The following is a 26742-nucleotide window of genomic DNA, read 5'->3' as shown; positions in this document are numbered from 1 at the left end:
CCCTGATAACCGCAACCCCCTTGTACCGGAACCTCGGATTTCTCTTCTGACCGCATTTAGTTTCCAAGCCTACACTCAGACCGCAGTCGCAGGCTCTTCTCGGACCGCATCCGCTGACGCATCCATTCGTACCGCAGACGCTTGCTTCTTCGCCCTACCGCAGCTCGCATCCGCAGCTGCCTTGGCTTCCTTCAATCCCGTTGTCCGACCCGGAATCTAAAGCACCCGCTGCCCGAACCACAATCACCCTCCATTCTCCCTACGGTTCCCCTACCTCTCGTCCGAACCCACCACCTCATCAGCATCCGCACCCTCTGATCTGCAATCACCTCCTTAACTTCGGCCCCCTTCTCTTCAACCCCCTCCCTTCTCACTCCGGTTCAGCCCTCCTCCTTCCCCCACCTTCCTCCTTATATTTCCTTCTTCCTCCTTCCCTCTTTTCTTCTTTTCAGCCCCTTTTTTTAACCCTCTTGTTTTTTTTAATTCCATTTTTTTCTATTCAGCCAATTTATTATTATTATTATTATTTTTAATTAATTTTTTTAACACCATTTTTTTTATTTAGCCAATTCTTTTTTAACACCAATTTTTTGCTATTTAGCTAAAAAAAAATTATTAAAACCAATTATTTTTTTAACTCCAATTTTTGCCACAACCCAACCTTGGATTGTCACATTGGTTTACTTCATGCCTAATATTTTGGAAGATTACTCCATACCGCAGTCGGACTTCATATTATTCTTTGTGACGTTTGCACCACAACGGCGACTAATCAACAAAGTTGTTTCGCATTCTTCACTTTATGGGATTTTTATGACTTGTCGCTCTTGATCTACGGTTGACGAATCATGTATCTTGAGCATATGGACTTTATTTTCTATTGAAGACCACTTCGAGAGTTCTAACACAACAGTTTGGGTATTTTGGTATCTTTTCGGCACAACAGAGATTATGTTTTCATGCAGAGTGATTCTCCTTTCTATTGTATTTGTTCGAGCAGCTTCAGCAACTGAATCACCCAACTTCTGATGACCACAGAGTATCTCTTTTACTCTATTTCTCGTGTCTTATCGAGACCCTTCATACATCTAGGGAGAGCCTAGCTCTTGGTATCCGACACTCTCCATCCCGATGATATATTTATTTTTGATATCCGGTCAATGGTTATCAAAATAGGGAGAGGAGATTATGATATCATCCAGATATGGTTTTTATGATTGTTTGAGTTTGGATTTTTTGAAAACTTCTGAAGATGATGATTTATTTAGTGATGCGATGTGGCACTTATTTTTGGTCTTCACAGATCAATTTTTTTGCATTACTAGATGTTTCCCGGTTCCAGATTATTTATTATTCAGAATCCATCACATGATGATTCTTTGTGTTTGCATCCGGTTCAGATACTATGATTTTTCGAGTTTAGATTTGTGATACTTTGAAGACGAAGATTATTTTGGCGATGTGACATGACACTTATTTTTTATCTTTTGATCAAATTTTTGGCATTGCTGGACCATGTCTTTAGACTCACATTATTTATTATCCGGACTTCATTTTTTGGATGCTTCACATTTTTAGCAGGTTATTCTTTGAAGATTTTGGAGTATTATGATTCGAGAAGTAGAGATGCTTTTCTGACTTTTTGAAGCCGAAGTGTTACTTTTATTAGATCTTCTACTTCCTCATGGTGATCTTCTTCTTGTTCATGGCGCTTATGACTAGTTTGAAGATTCGGATCTTATTTTTCTGCTTCATTGGTGGTGCTTTGAAGCCAAAGACCTTCATTGTTTAGAGATTCATGACCGGTTTCAGACATTACAGACACTTCAGAGTTTTAGAGACATTTCAGCATTTGGTTCTCATTATGTTTCATTTTATTACCACACTTGCAAATCGGATTACTGTATTATAGCCTTGTATCATTTATTGTATCTCTCATCGTTTGTAAGTATTTAGGGAGAGAATGTTGGAGTATGTAAATGCTCTACAAATAATGAGTGACAGTTAGGTTATTTATTTCCCTTTATTGTATTTTAGTTGTATTTTCTCTCCATCCTATATAAAGGGAGAGGTGGTCACTTTTCTACGTGTGCACTTTCTAAAAATGTAATCTCTAGAGAGAAAATTGGTGGGATCTCTCCCACCAAGGGAGAATCTTCTCTCCTATGTTCTTGTCACGTTCTTTTTGTGTATCTCTCTTTCTTTTCTTATTTATCTATGAATCCTCATCATGTGTTCTTCATGTTATATATTTTTTATACCCGTTAAATCCCGAGATATTATTCTTCCGCATTCACCGTTTGTTAAAAATGGGTTCTATCACATAGGAAAATACAATTCTATGAGAGAGGTCGGTACACGGGCATAAAATACATTACTTGTTGGAATTGCAAAGAAAATGGCCACTTCAATAATCGGGGTCCAAAACATGCGATATCTAAAGCCCAGAATACGATACATTTGGTAGAAGATTTGGATGATGCACTGATTTGTTGTGTGGGGAGTTCAATGGAGTCCTACATTATGGACTTAAGAGTTCCATTACATACAACCCATCGCATAGATAGGATGTAGAGTTTCAAACATTATAAGGACAAGGATGTAACAACCCATATTTTTTTATAAACATTGAATACTTCAATTTCGAGAAATATATGAGTTTACAAGTCATCACTAAAACCATAGTTTAAAAAATCTTTAAAAGTATTCCTAGAAAACATCAACGGGTATTACCAATTCATATCATAACCGTAATTAAAGCAATTAGGATAAACATAAATCAAAAGTCTAGTCCAATGTTCTTGATGCTCTTAAGCCCACACACTCTATGGTTTGTTACCTGAACCTATACAAGGAAACAATATTTATCATACAATAAGTCTGGTGAGGTATAACATAACATAACATATAATATAATATATTCATACAATAATTCGCATACTTCACATTTCTATCTAGTCACCTAAGTGACCATGCATCTATTCATTTACCAGTAGATAAAAATCTGGTCTCCATCATCTTGTTGCTTTCGTACAAGACTCTAAGCCCTCTCTCTCATAGGGATCCCTTGTTCAATCGCATTGCATACATGTGCATATACATCATAAAAATATAACATGATTGAACCAACATATCAAAATCTAAGAATTATGTAATTTACAATTACATACATATATCCACATGATTTAACATAATCTACTTTCGTAATCATACTCTAAAAGGATAGTAAAACTCATATCTTGTACTGGAATAACAACCTACTTCCAACTTCTCCAAAGCTTCTATTGAAGGCCTCCAATTCATTCCTTGCCATAACTTATATCTACCAAATTCCACTCCTTTCTTTAACCATTATAAGACATTTCATAAATTCTAAGCATAATATAAATGCATATAATACATATAATAACATTCTAATTTCTACAAATCCAAATATCACCAAAAGGACCAAAATACCCTTAACATCAAAATAACATTCAATATCACAAATGATCAAAAATCTTGTTCTTACAAAGGATCGGGTTGCAGATAACAAGAGCCTTGGTGTCATCATATTTAGGGATGTTGTCCACATGACAACTTTGAGTTTGAAATGGAATTTGAAGAATGTCAAGTTCATTCTAGGTCTAAAGAGGATTTTGATATTAGTAGGGAAGCTGAGCGATAAACGACACCACTTTGACTTTGAATATCATCAGGAAGGTAACGAAGTCTCAAGCACATGAGTGAGAACGAAATAAATATAACATCCTAAAAATTTAAGAATAGGTTCTTAAATTAATGAAAAAATAAATGAAAGATGACTTATATAGTTAAATCATCAAGGATTAATCATATCATTAGAGGTATGAAGTTTGGAAAGCTAGAAGTGAAAATAATAACATTTTAAAAGTTAAAGGGCCAAAAGTGTCAAGATAGGAAAGCAAGTTGACCAAAGGTTTGACTCAATTGATGGAAAGGAATACCAAAGTTATAAAATGGATGAGGAAATATGTATCATGTCAAAACATAAGTTAAAATTACAATTATTGAGTTTTGGTAGGATTTAGGCAAAATATGCAAACTTAAGGGACCAAATGCGAAAAAGAAAGAAAATAAAATGCACGCTCCCATTAATCGCTTCAAATCATGAATCAAAAGAAAAAGCTTCAAAAATGGAGATTTCTCCACATTTCCCCACCTAGGGTTGGATTCAAGTGGAGTTTTGTGCATCCAAGAGAAAGGAAGATGAATCAAAGGCTAATGAGGTATAATATCTTTTTTCTTACTCCTAAATTTTGAGTTCAATGCTTGAAGAAAACCCTAATGTTGAATTTATCTTCTTATACAGGTTAGGGTTTTAGTTTCTAGCCTCCCTGAGGTGATTACAATGGTTCCAATCTCAAACCAATCATTCTATTGATTGTGACATCCCCATTTTCACGGCCAGAAAAAGACCGGTTTGTTTATGCTTTGTTTGAAAATCAGAGTAACATTTTAAATAAAAGTGTTGCGGAATTTGTCCCAAACCAAAATATGATAAATATTTATTAAAAGCATTTCCATAGAAATGTATTTCATTAAAAAGACTCGGGATGTCATGTTCGATACAGATCATAAGCATAAATAATACAACATAGGCCTTACTACATTATTCCGTATTTGCAGGCCTAAAATCCCTTAATCTCTCATCCCAAGACATCACACCTATGCTCATGCGCCACTACCTGTAATACAAGAAACCGAGTGGGTCAGGCTTGGGAGCTTGGTGAGCACATAGGGTTTTCAACCTACAATAAATAAGTTTATTAATTTCATCAATCAACAATAACCCAATTACACATTCCCGTTATCCTCTCATTACGTCCCTAAACACCTATCATAAGGGACCTAGACTAAGGATCATCATCGGGATGGACACTACTGCTAAGGGGATTCCTCAGCAATAAATGTCCTTAAGGCAACCATGTGGGGGATGGAGTACACCTTGTGAGCACACAGTTCAAATAAACACACAGTTCAAATAAACATCTACAGGTTGCGAGCCTGCTAGCGTTCCACTGGACTGTCTAGAATAGTCCATGGTCGTCATCTATACTCCACTAGATGATTGGATCATCAATAACATCTATAACGAGGCCTCTCATCATTTTATTTGGTCACACAACAACTATTACATCTACACATGTTTTACCCAACACATTTTGTAGATATAAAATACATATACAGTTTAAATAATTTAAAACATGTATAAAATTGTTCATCCAACATAGATAGCAAGTATACAGATAATATTCACACAACACGTAATTTATATAAAATAGTTCATATTTATGTGTAAGCTGAAAGTAACTATGCACTCACCTGATAAGGTGGTGATTCTGCCCTTGAACAACGCTTCGTTATCTCAAAAACAATTATCCCTCGATAAAACCTAGTATCAATACCACTAGGGTTTAGTCTAACATTAACCGCGACTAATTAATAGTCTAACTATTATTATTATTATATAAGCGTTAAACAAAACTCTATATAACTCTTAATAATAGCCCAAATAATTATTTTCAGGACCTAATAACATTACTATAATTATTTAAAAGCTATATTAAAAATAGCGTAGACGTAGCTCACTTACAGCGGGTTTTCTCAAAACCGGGCTCCGCTGGAGCAGCGTTCCCGAGCTGAAAGGCTCTTCTTCTCGGAGCCGTCGGGTGCTCCGGGGCTTCCGCATCATGCAAGGGAGGTTCCCTAGGCTTTTCGGGGGGTTTCGGGGGCTAGAGAGAGGTTTTAGAGAGAGAGGAAGAAGTTAGAAGGTGTGAGAATGAATGGAGGCCTCACCACTTATTTATAGGGGCTGGAGGAAGGTTCACATCATGAATTTTTGATATTCGCGTCGTGAGCTAGGCTGGCTACAGCCAGGCGCAGCCTGGTGCTGACACGTGGCATCGTACACATGGTGGAAATCAGCCGATTTTCAAAAATTCATAACTTTCGCATACGTGCTCTGTTTTCGACGTTTTTTTCCACACATAGGTAAAAATAAGATCTACAACTTTCATTTAGACTCCGTCGGCTAATTCTCGACCGATCTTAAATTTAACAGTAGGAGGAGATTATACTGTTAAATGTCCGCGTAAAATTCATAACTTCTACATACGGACTCCGTTTCTGTCTGTCTTTTTACCGTTGAGTTCCTATTAATGAGATCTTCAACTCTCATTTAGGTTGCGTAGGCCAAAAACCGCTCAAACTAAAATTCGAGTTTCAGGTCGTGCATTACTATGCCAAATGTTAGAAAATTCATAACTTCCTCATACGAAGTCAGATTTGGGTGTTCTTTTTATGGAAACTCTCATTTTAACATATTCTATGACTTTTGTTTATATTACTAAGGTTAAAAAGACCTCCATCGTAAATTCACTATTTACGTCTCCCGGTGTCGTGCCGGTTTTGCCGTAAAACTTCGACGGGCCATAACTTCTTCGTTATAACTCGGATTTCGGCGTTCTTTATGTGTATAGAACCCTCGAGACGTATTCTACAACTTGGTTAAGATTATTTATTTGGTCGAAAAGTCGTTTTCGACCCCTATTATCTCTAAATTGACTAGCCCGGATCTACGGGCGTTACATTGATGGTTTTGGTGAACTGGTAAAAAGTCCACCATGAACCCCCAGAATCCCAAATTAGGGGATCTTGTACTTATATTTTAAGTTGTGATGAATTCAATGACCTAGATGAAGTTTGACAACAAGAAAACCAATGGAAAGATCAAACTCATCCATGATGGTAGAATCATGTACAAGCTTGAATGGAAATGGATTTGGGGACATTAATTTGAAAACCATACAATCCCTAATAGTAAAAAATTGATGAGTAAAGGAAGTTCATAATCATGAATGGATACTCTTATAATGGATTGAACCCAAAACATAAGGTGTTACGTGATTCTTAGATTAAAATATGGAGTTATTGACCTTAAGGGTAATTTGGGAATATAGAACTGAATTGGGGATTCCATAGTTAGATTAGGTGTTTATAGTGAGTTTGTTTGTGGTTTTTATGTACTCAACAACATCCACTTGAGTGTTCAATAAGTTGGAAATAATTTTTGTGGACTTTGGATTGTTCAAGTGAAAAATGGACTAGTTTACCCTTCTTTTAAACACTTGAGAATCCTTATGTTCTTAATGTGTTCAATGAGAACTTAATGGATTGAGTAGGGTGTATTTTGATGATAAAACACCTCCTAATAATGTGTGAGAACCTATATAAGTGGTGTAAAGTAAATGGGAAAGGACCTTCAAGAGTTATGCAAATTAGAGTTCCATTTTGAGAAAAAAAACATATTAAGAAAGTGTACAGACACGTGAACATGGCCCATGTTATTTAAGCCTAAATCAATACGGCCCATGTTCCCTGTTTAAGAGTTTTCGCCAATTTTTCTTCTAACTTTTTCATATGGACTCGGATTTACGCACGGTTTTCGCCAACATTCATATTTTTACATAAGGAATATTTTAAAGCAATAAAATTTAGTAATGGAACAATTAAGGGGTATTTTGGTCATTTTATTGACTTTCACCTACTTGAAATATAGATGGTGTTTGAGAGTTTTGATTTAAGGAAAAGAATTAGAAGAGGACTAGTTAGCCTTCTTGTGATTGAGGTGAGTACGTGTTGGAATTTTCCTACTATGGGGTACATGGAAAAATGATTTTATGATAATGAAACACTAATGTTTGATATGAAAGTGTCAAATGTTTTTAGAAAGGATAATTTGAAAGAATGCCTTGAAGGCAAGAATGTTTTTGAAAGAAAAAAACGTTTTGGAAGATCGAATGTTTTGAAAATGTGTTTGAAATGTTTTGAAAATTTTGAAATGAGTATTTTGATACTAACATATGAAATGTGTAAAGCTTGGAAAGAAATGACAATGAATGGAAAGTAATGAAAAGAAATGAAAAGAATTGGAATGTAATGAAAAGAAAACTGTCTGGTTCATGATGCCTCAAAAGAGGTCTAGAGGAATCTACCGGGGTGGTACCTTCCCTGTCGTGGAATTGATTTCCTATGCATGATGCCTTCGTAGATTGATTTTGTTCTTTCCACCTTGGTCTTAGAAATGATGCCTTGGTGTAATGATTTTTTCTTTCCACCTAGGTCTTGGAAATGGAAATGGTAAAGAAGCTAATAAAATGTTAAGATAAGAAATGACATGTATGATATGATATGTTATGCTTTATCGAATGAATGAAATGAATTTTCTTGAAAATGCCTTATGTATGAATGAAAGGAATTTTCTTGAAGCCTATTTATTGTATGAATGAAAGGTATTTTTCTTGAAAATGATTAAAAATGCGTTATGGTGTGAGCGAAAGGATTATTCGTGTAAAAGGTGATAAACGTTTTAGGTCGCAAACCTACGTAGCTCACGAGACATTATTGTCTGACATATATCTTTTTAATGTCATATATCCCAGGTTATATTCAAGGAGAAAAATGATAGATGGAAATAGAATTTATGAGATAGAGAATGGAGTGGAGCTTGTTAAGTTCCCTATGTATTGTATTGATGTAATTATTATTTGCTTGATATTGTTTGTATGATGTTTAATGGTAACACCCAATGTTTTAATCATAATTTTTTTGTGGGGCTGGGTTTTTTTAAATGTGGGTAAGTACCCATAATGATTTTGTTAAAACCATAGCATTTTAAAGTTTAAAAAGTTGAAAATTTTTGGGGTGTTACAATGAAGATGTTGGTGTCCAAAAAAACCAAAAGTTGAAGAATATCGCTTCAAAATTTTACAAATCTTGGGTATGGGTAACAAAAAAGGTCACGATTGCTAAGGTAGTATAAGCCCCAAAGGGAGTAAAGTTAGATCTTGTTCATTCTGATGTTTACAGATCAACCTCGATGTCTTCAGTCAGTCGTTACGGTTATAATGTCACTTTCATATATGATTTCACCGGAAAGGTGTGAATTTAATTTATTTATTAAATAATAAATTTGAATTTTTCTCCACTTTCAACAAGTAGAGAGTTGTTCTAGAGGTTTAGAAAAATATCAATGTTAAATTCCTAAATTCATTCTATCTCATCAATAGAGGACCCTTAGTCCCCCTGGGGTTCAATATTTCTGAAGAGGAATGGCAGGTCGTGAAGTTACTCTCTCTCAGTTGAGAGTTTTCAATTGTGTTTTGTATGTTGAAGTTAAAGACAATGAAAGGGATAAGCTAGATGTGAAGGAGAGTAAGTGCTTCATTATTGGGTATGGTTTGGATGACATGGGTACTGATTTTGGGACGATCAACATAGACAGGTTATTCGAAAGCGGGATGTGACTTTAATGAAAAGATTTATATAAATATGATCTTGAAACCTCCTATGTAACGTCCCAAAATTTAAGACTAAAAATTTCTTTTAATAAAACATTACGTTAGGCAAATTCATCATTTCAAAGCATAAAGAAAGTATTAGTTTCCAAAATACATATTCGTTATCAGTGTAAACATTCCCAGGCTGTCTGAACTATGGTGTGTGCCATGCGATCATCCCGAGCTCCATCATCCGCTACCGGAAGTACCTGAAACCAAAACTGAAAATCGTAAGCATGAAGTTTAGTGAGTTCCCCATCCTACCACATACCATGCATAACCACATACTGCACATACCGGGCCACGCCCGCTATCCTGGGCCTCGCCCCCTACCTCGGGCCTCGCCCGCTACAACGACCCCGCCTGGCTTCGAGCCCCGCTTGGATACAGATCTGTTTCACTTAGGCCTTGCCTGTCACAGGGCCTCGCCCACTAACATATAATAGCACGTAAACATATCACATCACATCACATAATCTAAACACATACTAACGGATCTTGTCCTAAGGCCTCGTCTATCTCTGGGCCCCGCCCATGTCCTGCTACTGATGAGTCATGGAACCCCGTCCATACTCCTGCTGATAGTGAGATACGGGCCCAGCCCACCCTCACTCCTTCCCTAACTTGGGCCTCGCCCCTGATCTGCTTCTACTGAGATATGGAACACCATCCACACTCTGCTATTGGTGAGATACGGGACCTCGCCCACACTCACCTCCCTACCAGGAAAATACAAGTATCACACAGACAACAAGTATAAACTATTATTTAAACCATTCCTTGGGCACCCGCCCTCTATCATTGGACCTCGTCCCGAATATCATACTAGCATACTGGGCCTAGGGCTAACCCCTGGGTCTTCTACTCATAACTACATGGGCCGGCATTGTGGCCGTAGACCCATTCATATAAAGGGAAACTCACCTGATACTGCTGAACTGCTGCTGCTAATCCCTTTGACCGCTACCTGACCACTAACTCCGAACTGCTTCTCCACTAGCTCCCCGAGCTACAAAAGCTCAAAAATGTCTTCCCAATCCCGGATCTACAGCCCCCTTCTTGCACTCTCAAGATTCTTCTTCTTTCTCCAAACTTAATGCACTCTTGAAGGCAATAAATGGCTCAAATAGAGGATATGGCGGCTAGGGTTTGATATCCAGGGCTTAAGAGGCAGTAAGGAACCCTAGGAAGAAGATTTATATAAGCTCCAAGTCCCGAATTTAGGGTTTTCCACGCACATACCAGACTCGCCGAGTCACCTTGGCCGACTCGCCAAGTCGGTCACTTACTCCTCGACCCGGATCCCACTCGGACTCGCCGAGTCGCCCCTTAACATTAAGGTTTTCTTTCCTTTCTTGGCCTTCAAAACTTTGGGTGTTACATCCAACCATATCATAACTCCTGAAAGTTGAAACTAGAACACCAGAGCTAAAGAACAAGTGGAGTTTGACGAAATTCCAGAAGATGATCATGCAAGTGCTTCCAACATTGCAAGTAATAGTGGAGAGTCATAAAGGAATTGTAGCGAAAAGAATTATGGTAACACCGGAGTGAGTGGGAGCAAATCTGATGGCAATTTCGCCTCATATTGTTATTCATATGAAAGCAACCCCGCATAATTATATGTTAAAGTTACGCTTTCAAGAATTCTCCAATGGTCCACTCAAGTGAGCTACTCTCTAGTGCAATATGTTCCATCAACGAATTGCATCTTGCTGATAGAGAACAGAGAACCAATTTTTTTATCATGAAGCATTGAATTTTAAATACTACATACAATGGAAGAAAGTGATAAAGAATGAGTTACACTCACTTAAAAAGAACGAGACTTGGTCTCTTGTTAAGTTACCAACAAAGAATAAGACTGTAACATCCCCCTATGGCACGTATCACAATATTGTCCGCTTTGGGCTCCCGACATGAAAAATTCCGAGGGGGTCACCCATCCCTGAATTACTCTTGCTCGGGGATGCTTAACTTCAGAGTTATTATGGGATATATTGCCCTTACGGATTTAAAACATGTTGTGACAAGGAAGGTATCCACACCTCTTATAAGGAAACGCTTCGTTCTCCTTCCAAGTCGATGTGGGATCAGGTGTAACCCACCTTCACCCCCATTATAGGGTTCGACATCCCTGTCAAACACATCTACCCGTGGGCGGCTCGGATAGATTATTGATTTGTTAGATCTGTATAAGTGTTTATACATGCTAGCTAGAGTTTAATATCTACATGTTTATTGTGTGTTTGCGGGTGGGTCAAGGCGGTCCTGCTTTGTGCTCTAGGCCAACAGACCCAGGGCGGACCGGATAGATTGAAGGCCCATCGGGGCGACCAGTCAGGCTGAAGGTCCGAAGAACGGTCCAAGCAAGCTGAAGGGCCGGTAGGGCGGTCCAGACATGCTGAAGGTTTGGAGAGTGGGCAAGATACGTTGAACGTCGGTGAAGCGTTCCAGTCATGCTGAAGACTCTATATGCATGTTGTTTGTTATGATATTGTTCTGGTGTGTATGAAGTTGGTATTTTGGGGGAACTCACTAAGTTTCAGGCTTACAGTTTTGGATTTTGTTTTAGGTACTTCGGATGATCGCATGAAGGCGTAGGCTTAATCGTGCATCTCTTCACATTTTATGGTTTTGATTTCTAGGAGTCTCTGATATGAAACTATTTTGAAAACATTTTGTAATAAATAATGGTTTTTGGATGTTTGAAAAAATTTTAAATTTTTACGAATTTTATGGATGTTACAAGTTAGTATCAGAGCCTTGGTTTGAGTAAATTGGAGGAACACTCGTGTGAATCCAGTCTCAAACTAAGGAAAGGATTTTCAAAATGATTTTCAAATGGTTTTCAAAATACTAAAGGAGGATGAGATGTGCATGATCAGCCGGAGCTAGTAAGTAGACCCCAAAATACCATACTGTTATTTGAGATTGTGATATGTTAGAACAACATGCTAGTGATAGGCTAGGGATCTTCAGGAATTGCATGATAGAATTGTCTGATTATATGATCCCTGATAGCCTAGGGTTTTTCCTTATGTGAAATTAACATCATTACTATGGTTGCTTAGTGTATGCATCATAGTTGTACATAATTAAGACCTTATAGCCTGAGAATGTTTGGTTTGGACTTATTTCATGTTCTCGTCTGATGTAGGGATTAGGCTAGGATCAGATATTCAAATGTCTATAGGGTCCAACGTTATGTATGGCTAGCATACACGAGTGTTGCAGCGTTGGTGTAAGTTTCATGGGTGAGTTGTGTGGGGTCAGTCGGCCAGTCGTGAGATGTTTAGCCTTCCTCTAGGAGTGAGGATTGAGTGTTCGCCTATGCTTATGTGTATTGATAGGGCACATGAGTTTTTGGATTTGAGACAGGGTACGGAGTTAGTGATGGAAATCACCCAGATGTTTACTGAAAGGGCGATGTTTTGCCTGAAGTTTGCTGCCGAGCAGGCTCGGATGACTCGTTATCTGAGCATGCTCAAGACTGACATCAGACAGTTCGTTGCTACACAGCGTTGTGATACATTACTATAGTTATAGGAGGCCACTAAGAGGCGTGAGCTTGATATTGAGGTGCAGTTGAGAGAGCAGAGGCAGGCCCCGGCGCAGTTACAGCCTGCGTCGAAGCGGTCCAAGACCGTCGATTCTAGGTGTAGTAGCCAACGCGGCCACACTTGTGGGAAGTGGGAGAAGGGTCATTATGGAGTTTGTCGATCCAGTGGTGTGTGCCACAAGTGCGACAAGGAGGGGCACTTTGAGAGGGATTGCCGCCAGTTAGCCCCGGTTCACGATATGAGGATCTGTTACTACTGCGATCAGGTTGGTCACGTGAAGACCAACTGTCCATTGCTCACTGCTAGGCCGGAACAGGCTCCAGTGCCGGGTATACTGAGGATTACTGACGGGAGTCAGGGTAGAGCAAAGCCCCCAAGGGATCGGGGACGCACTTTTCAGCTTACAGCCGAGGAGGCCAAGACAGCACCGGATGTGGTGGCTGGTATGTTTCTATCCTTTGTCTTATTGATTATATGTGTTTTCTGCTTATGTGTTTATACCTATATTAGATACGTTCTTAGTGAACTCCTTACCTGCTCTAGCATTTTTTGACTCAGGGAAAGTCGGTCTTTTGTCTCGCCCTTAAGAGAGCTAGAGTGTTCGTTGTGAGTCTCCATCGCCAATGAACACAGGATTTCTACTTCTTCAGTCTATCAGGGTTGCATTCTGGAGATCTTCGGGGTATCTTTCTTGATTGAATTGATTCCGATTCTCATGGGGGATGTTTGTGTGATAGTGGGTATGGACTCGCTGAGTCGCTTCGGTTTCATGATCAAATGTAAGGGTCAGCATATGATAGTTCGAACCCTAAGTGGGGGAGAACTGGTTATCTACGATGAGGGCACAAGGTTGGGTTCAGGGTTTTGCTTAACTGCCAGGGCTCGATAGTATATTCAGAAAGGTGTGCGGGTTATTTGGGGTATGTGGTGGATACGCCGGTTAGGGATTAGGTATCGGTTTCAGAGGTTCCAGACGTCAAAGAGTTCGTTGATGTGTTTTCGTAGGAGTTACCCGGAGTGCCCTCGGAGAGGCAGGTTGAGTTCAGGATCGACATTGTACCAGGTGTGGCCCCTATTGCCAAGGCATCGTACCGATTAGCACCACCTGGGATGCAGAAGTTGTGTTCTCAGTTGCATGAGCTGATAGGCAAGCAGTTCATCCGTACGAGCAGGTCTTCGTGGGGAGCACTGATTCTCTTCGGCAGGAAGAAGGATGGTTCACACTAGATGTGCATTGATTACCGGGAGATGAACAAGTTGACGGTGAAGAACCGTTATTCGCTTCTACGGATAGATGATCTTTTCGATCAGTTGTAGGGATCATCTTAGTTTACCAAGATATATCTGAGGTTCAGGTACCATCAGGTTAGGGTAAAGGAGTAGGACATGGAGAAGACCGCGTTCTGGACTCGTTACGGACATTACGAATTCATGGTCATGTTGTTTGGGCTCACCAAAGCATCATTGGTATTAATGGACCTGATGAACCGGGTGTGCAGGCCGATGCTTGATCATTCAGTTATTGTATTCATCGATGACATCTTCGTGTATTCTAAGACCAGAGAGCAGCATAAGGATCATCCCTGTGAGTTATTGGGAGTTTTAAGGCGAGAATGTCTATATGCCAAGTTCTCGAAATGTGAGTTTTGGTTGCGAGAGGTTCAGTTCCTTGGACATCTCTTAAACCAGTAGGGGAATTTGGTCGATCCAGCCAAGATCGAGGTGGTGATGCAGTAGGAGGTTCCGAAATCTCCCTTGGATATCAGGAGTTTTCTGGGATTGGCAAGCTGCTACCGGAGATTTATACAGGATTTCTCAAAGGTTGCAGTACCCCTCACTCGTCTGACGAGGAAGGGGTGGATTTCCGGTGGGGCCTTGAGCAGTAGACCACATTTGAGACCCTCCGACAGCGACTTCGCGAGGCTCCAGTCTTGACACTCCCTGAAGGAGTTGAGGATTTGTGGTTTTTTGTGATGCATCCATCACCGGATTAGGAGCGGTCCTCATGCAGAGAGGACAAGTGATAGCATATGCATCGCGGCAGTTAAAGCCGCATGAGATGAGATACCCCACACACGATCTTGAGTTGGGAGCGGTGGTGTTCTCTCTCAAGATCAGGAGGCATTACCTTTACGGGGTCCATTGTACCATTTACATGGACCACAAGAGCTAGAGACACATTATGGATCATACGAACCTGAACATGAGGCAGCGCAAGTGACTAGATGTAGTCAAGGATTATGACTGCGAGATCCTTTACCATCCTGGTAAAGCGAACATTGTGGCAGACGCCCTAAGCTGTAAGTTGTCCGGATCTTTCGTTCCGGCAACGTGTATGAGGATATTTGTGGATTCTCCACTTGTGAACCTGATCGGGGAGGCTCGGGTTGAGGGTGTACAGCAGGGGAATTGGAAGCTTGAGAGGATCATGGGCAAGATCACCAGATTCGTTCAGGATAGTCGTGGATTGTTGACATGTTGCGGTCGGGTGTGGGTTCCAATGTCTGGTGGGGTTAGGCAGATCGTGTTGGAGGAGGCTCATAAGTCTCAATTCTCTATTCACCCGGGATCCACCAAGATGTACCAGATCTGAGTTTGAGTTACTTTTGGTCGTGCATGAAGAGAGAGATCGTTAGGTACGTCGAGAGGTGCTTGACCTGCAGGATGGTCAAGGTCGAGCACCAGAGGCCGCATGGCCAGCTGCAGCCTCTAGAGGTTCCCATGTGGAAATGGGAGTAGACCACGATGGACTTTATCACCAAGTTGCTGAGGACGGCGAAGGGATATGATGTTATATGGGTCGTCGTGGATCGATTGACCAGGAGCACCCATTTCTTGGCCATTCGGGAGAGTTCATCGGTCGAGAAGTTGGTCGATGTATATATTCGCAAGATCATTGCTCGTCATGGGGTGCTGATCTCTATTGTCTTAGACCGTGATGTTCGATTCACCTTCCGTTTCTGGCAGAAGTTCCATGAGGAAATGGGCACGAGACTGCATTTCAACACCGTGTATCATCCACAGACTGATGGGCAAAGTGAGCAGACCCTCGAGGATATGTTGCGGCCCTGCGTTATTGACTTCGGTGGAAGATAGGACTCCTACCTACCCCTTGCGGAGTTCTCTTACAACAACAGCTTTCATCCCAGCATTGGTGCTCCACCTTTCGAGCTGTTGTATGGGCGGAGATGTTGTACCCCAGTCTGTTGGGGTGAGGTTGGTCACCGGGTCATGGGACGGACCGAGATGGTTGTACAGACTACCGAGAACATTCAGCAGATCAGGCAGTGATTGCAGACTGCTCAGAGTCGGCAGAAGAGTTACGCCGACTGACGCTGATCCGAGTTGGAGTTTCAGGTCGGCGACATGGAGCTGTTGAAGGTTTCACCCTGGAAGGGTGTGATTCGCTTCAGGAAAAGGGGAAAGTTAGGTTCCCGATATATTGGACTGCTTCAGATTATTGCCAAGGTTGGCAAATTGGCGTATAGATTGGATCTTCCGGAGGAGCTCCATCAGATTCATAGCACTTTCCACGTTTTGCAATTGCAGAAATGCTTATTAGACGAGGATGTGGTGGTGTCATTTGATGACATTCAGGTCAACGAACGCCTAAATTACGTCGAGAAGTCGGTGCATTTCTTAGAGAGGAAGATAAAAGTCTTGCGCAACAAGGAGATACCTTTGGTAAAGGTACAGTGGAAGCATTAGAGGGGATCCGAGTGGACTTGGGAGCCGGAGGCCGAGATGAAGGAGCATTACCCGGAATTGTTCGCCACAGCAGGCTTCGAGGACGAATCCTAGTTTAAGTGGGGGATAGTTGTAACATCCCAATATTCAGGTATGAATTTAAAATCTTATTATTTATATTTTCAGAGCAACTCGATGAGTTGGAAGGCTCCAACTCGTTGTGTAGAAGTATATTAAGTCGCGTATCTCTCGAGGTCTACACGACGAGTTAGAAGGCCCCAACTCGAAGAGTTGACGGTTGTTTATAAAACCCTAATTTTCAGGGTTTTGCACCCTATTTAAAGAACTTATGACTCATTTGTGGCCTCCCTCATCGTCCTCTTAGTCCAGAGAAAACCCTAATCACGCCTCTTTCCCCATTTTGAGTGTTTGTGAGCTTAAAGAGTGTTCATTGGTGTTTTTCTTGAAGGAGCTTGAAGTTGGTGGTGCAAGATTGAAAGGAGAAGCTTTAGATCCGATATTTCAATGTTGTTACAGCCACTTGGAGGTATAAAGTCATTATCTTGATCATCCCTTCTTCTAGATCACTTCTTTTAGAAGTTATGGCCATTATTAGCTTATTTTGGGACCATCCTTGGATTTGAGCACGTTATGAGGCCATGGTTTTAGATATGGATGTTTCATGGCCCCTTTTGACATAAAGTTGTCATCTTTATCAAGTATTGGCACTCCTTCATGTAACGACCCAAAAATCATGACCAAAAATTTCGTTTTAAATGTAATAAATAAACCACAAACGTCAATCATTCATTCAAAACATATCACATTAGAGTATCATGTCTAAAACATTATTTTATTTTATCAGAGTAAACATCCCAGGCTAAAACCCCTTTGGTGTGTGTGTGCCATGCGATCACCCCGAGCTCTTCCCTCCGCTACCGGAAGTACGTGAAACCAAAACTGAAAACCGTAAGCACGAAGCTTAGTGAGTTCCCCAACCTAGCACATACCACATACTAGGCCCCCGCCCGCTACATCGGAACTTGCCCGACATCGGACTAACTCCGGCATCGGGCCCCGCCCGGCATCGAGCCCCGCTCGATACACAGATCTGTTTCTCTTAGGCCCTACCTGTCTCTGGGCCTTGCCCACTGGACACATACAGCATATAACATAACACACAACAAGCATCTATCACACTCTACAGTATTCCTGATCTAAGGCCTCGCTAAACTAGGGCCTCGCCCCTAGCCTACCACTAACGAGTCATGGAACCCCGTCCATGCTCCTGCTATTAGTGAGATACGGGCCCCAACCTACACTCAACTCTCTCCTATCTCGGGCATCGCCCCTGCTCTGCAACTAAGGAGATACAGAACCCCATCCATACCATGCTAATGGTGAGATACGGGACCTCGCCCACACTCACCTCCCTACCAGGAACATACAAGTATCATACATACAACAACTATAAACTATCATGCAACCATTCCTCGGGTACCCGCCCGACATCGGATCTTGATCCGGAATCACACTCTAGCATACAGTGCCTAGGGCTAACCCCCGAGTCTTCCTACTCATAAACTACATGGGCCGGCATTGTGGCCATAGACCCATTCACACAAATGGAAACTCACCTCATACTGCTGAAACTTTGCTGATATCCCTCACGCTGCTATCTAATAATACCCGAACTGCTGCTCCTTCGGCTCCCCGAGCTACCAAGATCAAAATAATCACTCAGCCCAATTCAATAGTCCTTCCCTATCCCAATTTGGTCCATAACTAAGGCCCAAAGCATAATATAAAAGGCCCAACACTAGATAAGCTTCCCAAACCCACTACTGGCCCATTAATGGACCAATTTGCTATATTGGGCCCAATCTCTTTATTGGGCCTTACCCTAAGCCCAAACCATATACTTGGCCCATATTCGTTGACTCCTGATGGCCCACCAAGGCCCAAAGACCCAAGGTCCAAAACACAGCCCACACCGAGGCCCAATTACTCAAAACCCGAACTGGCAGAGTACGCGAGGCGTACTCCTAGGTACGCTGAGCGTATTGGCTGATGGCTTGTACGCCGTGCGTACCTCCTTGAACGTCCAGCGTACAACCCTATTAATCCAAAATTCTATTAAGTGCTTAATACTCCGATTCAGAGGCCACAAACTCAAATCCAAGTCTTATTGCATGTCTTAATTCATAAAGTCGCTAACTTGGTGACTTGCAATCCACCAAACAAGCCCAAACTAAAAAAAAGTGACAACATGCTTTCACTCCAAGGGATAGATCTCATGCATGGACACAATGGAGTCCTAAAGGTTGGAAATTTACTACTTATGGGGCTCATATGACACTAAGGGTGGCAACCCTTGACTTAGAAGGCGAGTTGTGACATAAAGGTCCAATCTTTGAACTAAAAAGACCCAAAACTTCCATTAACATAGATTTAAGCATACTTAAGGAAAGTTTCAGACTTGATACCTCACAATGGTCTGAAATGGAACCAAAATCTCAGATCTACAGCTTCCCTTTCGATCCACCACCTTGCTAATCTCTTCTCTTGTTTTGAAATGGCTTTATAACACCCAAAATGCTCACTTAATGACCACCAAAGCTTCAATAACACTCAAGGAGGGTTAGGGTTTCGTGGAGACTGCCTAAGGATGAGTTGGGGCTGGCCCCTTTGAGCATAATGTTCCTTTTATAGTGTCATAGCCCCAAATTAGGGTTTTAGGAAAGTTGAGCGTACGCCCTCCACGCACTCGCGACCATGCACCCTATTACACTGGGCGTACCCACGCGCGTTCCAAAATGCATGCATGGCCTTCCATGCGAACCTTTCTCCATAAGGGCCATTATTGCCAATATCTTCAAAGTGTCATAACTCCTTCATTCCGAGTCCATTTCCGACGAACTTTATATCCACAAAAAGTTGGCGAGAAGCCCTAAGCTTCTAGCGACACACCTCGGCCCAAAACTTCTCGAATGAAACTCCGAACCCTTGAAAGACCAAAACGCCCTTAGCCTTGGCCATTGAAATCCATAAATGAATACTTTCAGAACAGGGTGTTACACTTCATGCACTAGGTCCTTTGATAAGCCTTATTTGAGTGTTCTAGCCCTTTGATGCCATGCATGGAGGTAAAGTTAGCAACTTTACGTGATATCTCAGTCCTAGGGGACCATATCTATAGTTTGGAGCATTAAACTCACTTGGAAGCGTCTGAATGCATTAAGGTTGGGAAAACTCAACGAGTTGCTCTGCTAACTTGACGAGTTGGTGGGGGTTTTCCCACTTTCTGTATGATGAAGAACTCGATGAGTTGCTCTAGTAACTCGGCGATTTGACTCGAGATTTTCACGACTTTCTGTGACATGAAGAAACTCGACGAGTTAAGGGATGCACTCGACGAGTTAGGGTCAACATGGACTGTTGACCTTGAATATTGACTCTGATTTTGACCAAGGTTAACCAAGTTTAACTTTAAGGGTATTTTTTGGTAATTTGGGATTTTAATGAAATGATTCACATGGTGGTCATAGGCGGTTGAGTTCGGAGTTGTGGTTCGAGAGTTGGATCTTGACAGTTAATGCTACTTTTGAGGTGAGTTTTCCTCATTATGCTAACAGGGTCGAAGGCACCAAGGTCAAGCCTTTTTGGATTGTTATCTTGGTTATCGCGTGATGCTATGTATAGTGATCTGTTAGATTTGTAACCTGGTATATAGGATGATGTTATGATTAGTGATATGTTAGATCTGAATGACTGTTTGTACACGCTAGCAAGCGTTTAATATCTATCTGTTGATTGTGTGTTTGCGGGTGGGTTGAGGCGATCCTACTTTGTGCTCTAGGCCAACAGACCCAGGGCAGCCCAGATAGACTGAAGACCCATCGGGGCGTACCAGTCTTGACAGGCTGAAGCCCCGATCGGGCGTTCCAGACATGCTGAAGGTTCTGAGAGTGGGCTAGATAGGCTGAAGGTCGGTTAGGTGGTCCAGTCATGCAGAAAACTCTATATTCATGTTGTTTGTTATGATATTGTTCTGGTTTGTATGGAGTTGGTATTTTGGGGAACTCACTAAGCTTCGGGCTTACAGTTTTAGATTTTGTTTCAGGTACTTCGGATGATCGCAGGAAGGCGAAGGCTTGATCGTGCACCTCCTTAAATTTTATGGTTTTGATTTCCGGGATTCTCTGATATAAAACTATTTTGAAAACATTTTGTAATAAACAATGGATTTTGGATGTTTGAAAAGGTTTTAAATGTTTACGAATTTTATGGATGTTACACCTAAAGCGGACAATATTGTGATACGTGCTAGAGGGGGATGTTACAAATACATTGCATAACAAGTGGGTATGCAAGGTCAAGGATGAAGCATATAGGAGCAAAAGATACAAGGCCATATTGGTGGTTAAGGGGTTCCAACATAATTAAGGAGTTAAGTACAATGATATTTTCTCTCCGGTTGTAAAGATGACCATAATCCTTTCATTCATTGATATTGTGGCTTTGGACTATTTACATCTACAATAGTTAGATGTAAAGACTGCATTCCTGCATAATGACCTTGATTAAGATATTACATGGAAACATTTGAAGGTTTTCAAGTTGTTGGAAAGGAAAACCTCGTGTGTAAGTTGAAATAAAATACAACACGGATTAAATCAAGCTTTAAGGCAGTAGTACTTGATGTTTGATGAGTTTATGAGAAGGAATGAGTATCGAAGAAGTGAGACTGATCATTGTTGCTACCAAAAGAAGTTTCGGTCCTCACATATCATCATCTTGCTTTACGTTGATAATATGTAGGTAGTTGGGTAAGGCATACAAGAAATCAACAAGTTGAAATGACAGTTGTCCAGACACTTCGAGATGAAGGACTTAGGGTTGCCAAATAGATTTTAAGCATGCACATAGTTAAATACAGGGCTTTAAGGATCCTTAAACTTTCATAAGAGAGGTATATCCATAAAATTTTAGAGAAGTTCGAGATAACAAATGTTAAGGCCCAAAGCACACATCTAGAGTGCCATCTCAAAATCTCTAAAATTCGATCTCAGAAGATAGGATCATAGATGGTCTTTGACAGCAAAGCGTCCATGGAGAATAGAAAGGGGGAATAAGTAAGATGATGAGGAGAAGTCGACGTCGATCGAAGGAGAAGAGGGCAAAGACATTGTCAAGGAAAGTCACTACGTGGCTATCTCATTTAATGACAAGGCAAGGATAATCGAATTATCCCATTACTTTTTAAATAAAGACATTTTTAACCCATAAAACTCGAGTTTAGGCCCTTAGAAGACTAAAAAGATATCGTGGGCATTTTAAACCAAAGGGAAAATGACTTATATGGGTAAGTATGTTTCAAAATCGTTCAAAAAATACCACTCAAGTTTGGTGTGTCCAAAAAACACCATCCAAGTAAAGCATTTGTACAAAAAACACCAACGGAGTGCATTCTTTGTTCAAATTTGACCTTTGGTAACCGGCAATTACCGGTAAAAAAATAAGTAAAGGAAAAAAAACAATAGGAAAATGACTCAAAGAGGTAACTATGTTTCAAAATCGTTCAAAAAAACACCATCCAATTTTGGTATGTTCAAAAAACACCATCCAAGTAAACTTTTTGTACAAAAAACACCAACAAACTATATGTTTTGTTCAAATATTACCCACTGGTAACTGGTTCTTAGAGGTCAAATGATAACTTCGCTTAACTATTATGACATGGCATAATAATGATTGACAAAACAATAAATGATATATTCCTCCTTTAAAAACCGATTTAGGGTTTCTTCATGAACGAATGACTTATTCTTCTCCTATGATTGCTCGTCTTCTTGTAAAGTGATGATCTCGAACTCAAGTCCAAAACCCTAATTCTTAACTTAAGGCAAAAATGGCTCCTTTACCCCTGCCTCAATGGACCTCCCTCCCCCTAAGGACCAAATCCATAAAAAGCCCAAAAAGGCATCCAAGCCCAACTACAAGGCATCTAAGGCCTAATATGGCCCAAGAAACCCCAACATGGCCTTAAGCCCAAAAAATGGCCTGCTACAATCATGTAGGCCCGAGGCCTAACTTAAACAAGTTTATGCATAGTCCCATCATATGTTGAAGCCTCTGCGATCCGGATGTCGAGCCAGTACGCCCGGCATACTCCTAGCGTACGCCCAACGTACTCGGCTAGGGTCAAGAACCGCCAATCTTCCGAATGCCATAACTTCTTCATTCTAAGTGTGATTTCATCATTCTTTATATCTACGGGAGCTAATTTAGGCATCAGACAACCATACCGAGGGTTATGGCCTTCAGATTGCAATTCTTAGTGTTACCTTAATGCTAAATTAAATTTCGTCATTCTAAGGTCCAACCGAGGGTAGGGACCGAGTGTTCGGTTTGTGTTTGAGCCCAAGGGCATATCAGTAAGTATCAGTTCGAGCCTTTATGAAGTTTGGGTTTATGTTAGAAAAGTTTTATGGCAACGGAGAGTTGATAGTATTGTAGAGCTTCTTGTTTCCTTCACGTGGATATAAAGAACGAAATTGGACTTAGAATGAAGAAGTTATGGCCTTCGGAAGATTGGCGGTTCTTGAGCCTAGCCGAGTACGATGGGCGTACGTAGGAGTACGCCGGGCGTACTTGTATAAAATCCAGATCGCAGAGGCTTCAGCATATGTTGGGCGTATGAATGGACTTGTTTAAGTTATGCATCGGGCCCACCTGATTGTAGCAGGTCATTTTTTTTTGCTTAAGGCCATGTTGGGGGTTCTTGGGCCATATTAGGCCTTAGATGCCTTGTAGTTGGGCTTGGATGCCTTTTTGGGCTTTTTATGGATTTGGGCCTTAGGGGAAGGGAGGTCCATTGAGGCAGGGGTAAAGGAGCCGTTTTTGCCTTAAGTTAAGAATTAGGGTTTTGGACTTGAGTTCGAGATCATCACTTTACAAGAAGACGAGCAATCATAGGAGAATAATAAGTCATTCGTTCATGAAGAAACCCTAAATCGGTTTTTAAAGGAGGAATATATCATTTATTGTTTTGTCAATCATTATTATGCCATGTCATAATAGTTAAGCCAAGTTATCATTTGACAAGTAAGAACCAGTTACCGGTGGGTAATATTTGAACAAAACATATAGTTTATTGGTGTTTTTTGTACAAAAGATTTACTTGGATGGTGTTTTTTGAACGATTTTGAAACATAGTTACCTCTTTGAGTCATTTTCCTATTGCTTTTTTTTTCCTTTACTTATTTTTTATCGGTAATTGTCGGTTACCAAATGTCAAATTTGAACAAAGAATGTACTTCGTTGGTGTTTTTTGTACAAATGCTTTATTTGAATGGTGTTTTTTGAACACACCAAACTTGAATGATATTTTTTGAACGATTTTGAAACATAATTACCCATATAAGTCATTTTCCTTAAACCAAAAAAAAAATGTTTACATGGCTACAAAATAAAATGTCATGTTCCCTTAAAATAACGTTAAATTGACAATTATATCCAAAAAAATTCACACTCAACTTATCGGTAAAGACAATTATAATTATATAAATATTTACGTTATCATATAACTTAAAAGATTACAATATCTTATATTAAATTAATATATAAAAATATTACTTTAAATATAATTATTTTTACCCATAATTATATTATGCTGACATTCGTCTATTCATTGAGAGAGACATTATGTGGGGTTTCTAGTTGATTGATGAAATTTGAATTTGCTTTACATTTTATCTGCCGACACAAAAAAGAAAAAGAAAGATAAAAGCTTTTACTTTGCAGCAATTTCCCCCCATAAATAACAACATTCTTGCTCCATTTTTTGCTATTATTATTCTCACTCGACCTCTCTGTTTTCAAAAGCTTTTAACTTCTTATGGATATCTGCCAGAATATCCCCGTTTCCGGTGGACTTCCGACCAACTATCCGCCTGAGCAACACCTTATTTGCAGCCTTGACGATCTTCTTTCCGGTCATTCCATGGTATATTTCATCTCTCTCTCTTTCTCACTTGTACCTTTGAGTACAACCTCAATATGCCCAAATCCATTACAACTATTTACAACCATGCAATAATCCAGTAATGAGATGTACATCATGCAACTAATGTTGTACCTTTTTTAATTCAGGAAGAAGATGATGTTAACATGGAATGGCTGTCAATTTTTGTGGAGGATTGTTTATCTAGCAGTGGGAGTTGTATGCCACCAGCAGCAAAACCCCAAAGTACAACTTCCACTGCAGAAGGTACAAACACATCAGCAGAACCTCATCCTAAGGTGAACGAAACTTATTCCATTTCCACGCATAAAATACTTGTACCTTGCAAGGCAAGAAGCAAGAGGAAGAGAAGCCAAACATGCTGGTCTCAGCAGTACCTTAACTCCCTTCAACCGCCTTGTTGGTTAGCTGAGAGTGAGCTGATGATTTTCCCTAAGAAATGTACAAGTCCTAACAGCAGAGGTTCCGGGCAGGAGGAAGGGAGCAGCGGGCAGGGGCAAGGAAGGAAATGCACACATTGTCTCTCACAAAGAACCCCGCAATGGAGGGCAGGACCACTTGGACCAAAAACACTGTGTAATGCATGTGGGGTGAGGTACAAGTCGGGCAGGCTGCTGCCCGAATATAGGCCAGCCAAGAGTCCTACTTTTGTGAGCGATAAACATTCTAATTCTCATAGGAAAGTGTTGGAGATGAGAATGTCTTTTTTGCCCTCCCCCTCTACCAATTCATCTTCTTCTTCCTAGTGAGAGTGAGGGCTTAGTTGTAATTTTCCATCTTAACCCATCATGTAGAAATCAATGAAGATGGATAGTTTTGCTAAAACTTAAATTTTAATTAATTAAGTAGTTACTAGTTAGTAATAATATACAAACGACCGAATTTGGTTGTGATAATGATAGGTTTGTTTTATTTTGAGAGTTTATTTGCTAACAGGTCAATTTTCGGAATGGAATAAAACAATGAACTTGAATTCCCTCTATTTATTATAATGAATGGGTGAATGGCTTATTTATATAAACAAATGCTTATAGCCTAATAGTAAAGGAGTCGAAAGAAAACTTGTTTCTCCGTTAAAAGTTGAGGATGTAAGTCTCATTGAAAGCTATGTATATTTAGGAATAGAATAATGAATTTGAAACGGTATAGATTTAAGAATAGAATAATAAATATATATTTTACCCTAGTGATTTTGAGAATATATATATATATATATATATATATATATATATATATATATATATATATATATATATATATTAAACAGCATTAAATAGAAATCTCCTCGCAATATTTAAACAAGTACTCAAGAGTCCTCATAGAGATTTCTAGTAAAATTTTCCCATATGACACCACAAGAGGTATTTGATTACTTATTTGAGTACGTATTTTCCCGTTGGGGATTTATTTAGGAATATAAGACATGCCGTGAGGTAGTTTAAATAAACAATGGTTTATTTGATTTCAATGGATTATTTAATATGGCAATTTGGTTGCATAGAAAATATAATATTTTGTAAATTACACTTGCATAGAAAAAATCTTTTTTTTTGTAAAATAATGAAAATGACCAAAGATTGAAAAAGACGATTTTGGACTCAATTATTGTGATCATTCTATCCAAAAAGGAATGAGATATTTTCTACTTGATTAATCAAATACAATATCTTTGTAATTATTGTGCAAATCAGTAAAACATCATTTTTAATAAATGAAAGTATCTTTTTGCCATTTGTTAATTTTTATTCAATTGACCAATGTCATAATTTGGTTATTTTGAATTAATTTTTTTTACACATGTTATTTTATAAGTTTTTCTATTTTATTAAATTCCACATAATATTTTAATGTAATAATTCTAATAAATGTAGTAATAAATATATATTAATTTCACCAACAAACTTACATTTTAATTTCAAAATTCTCAAAATTAAAGTTTATTAGTTTATTTTCTTTATTTAAATTATTTGTTTAAATTTAAAATATAAAAAAATTTCATTATAATAAATTATTATTTTTTTTATTTTCTTATACCAAAAGTCTCAAATATTTTGATATTTATATTTAATTTATTTTTAAATTAACTCATATAATATATGGGTCTCAC

General features: G+C 39.6%; 1 protein-coding gene across 1 annotated transcript; it reads left to right on the top strand.

The window, feature by feature from the left end:
- Window positions 1-24448: 24448 nt before the first annotated feature.
- On the top strand, window positions 24449-25460 carry LOC145058786 (GATA transcription factor 9-like). The gene is made up of 2 exons (XM_079006685.1): window positions 24449-24617; window positions 24764-25460. Exons 1-2 carry the CDS (start codon window positions 24510-24512, stop codon window positions 25379-25381), a joined length of 726 nt encoding a protein of 241 aa, XP_078862811.1. The 5' UTR covers window positions 24449-24509; the 3' UTR covers window positions 25382-25460.
- The last annotated feature ends 1282 nt before the right edge of the window (window positions 25461-26742 follow it).

The sequence above is a fragment of the Lactuca serriola genome, chromosome 6 (genome assembly GCF_051521515.1).
Source record: "Lactuca serriola cultivar US96UC23 chromosome 6, Lser_US96UC23_V15, whole genome shotgun sequence".
In the NCBI taxonomy this organism is placed as follows: domain Eukaryota; kingdom Viridiplantae; phylum Streptophyta; class Magnoliopsida; order Asterales; family Asteraceae; genus Lactuca; species Lactuca serriola.
The sequence above is the reverse complement of the archived record's forward strand: the minus strand, read 5'-3'. Positions and strand labels throughout refer to the sequence as shown.

Coding starts and splice junctions, on each gene's coding strand:
- LOC145058786 (XM_079006685.1), top strand. CDS start 24,510: ATGGATATCTGCCAGAATATCCCCGTTTCCGGTGGACTTCCGACCAAC. Junction 24,618..24,763: donor TTCTTTCCGGTCATTCCATG/GTATATTTCATC, acceptor TTTTTAATTCAG/GAAGAAGATGATGTTAACAT.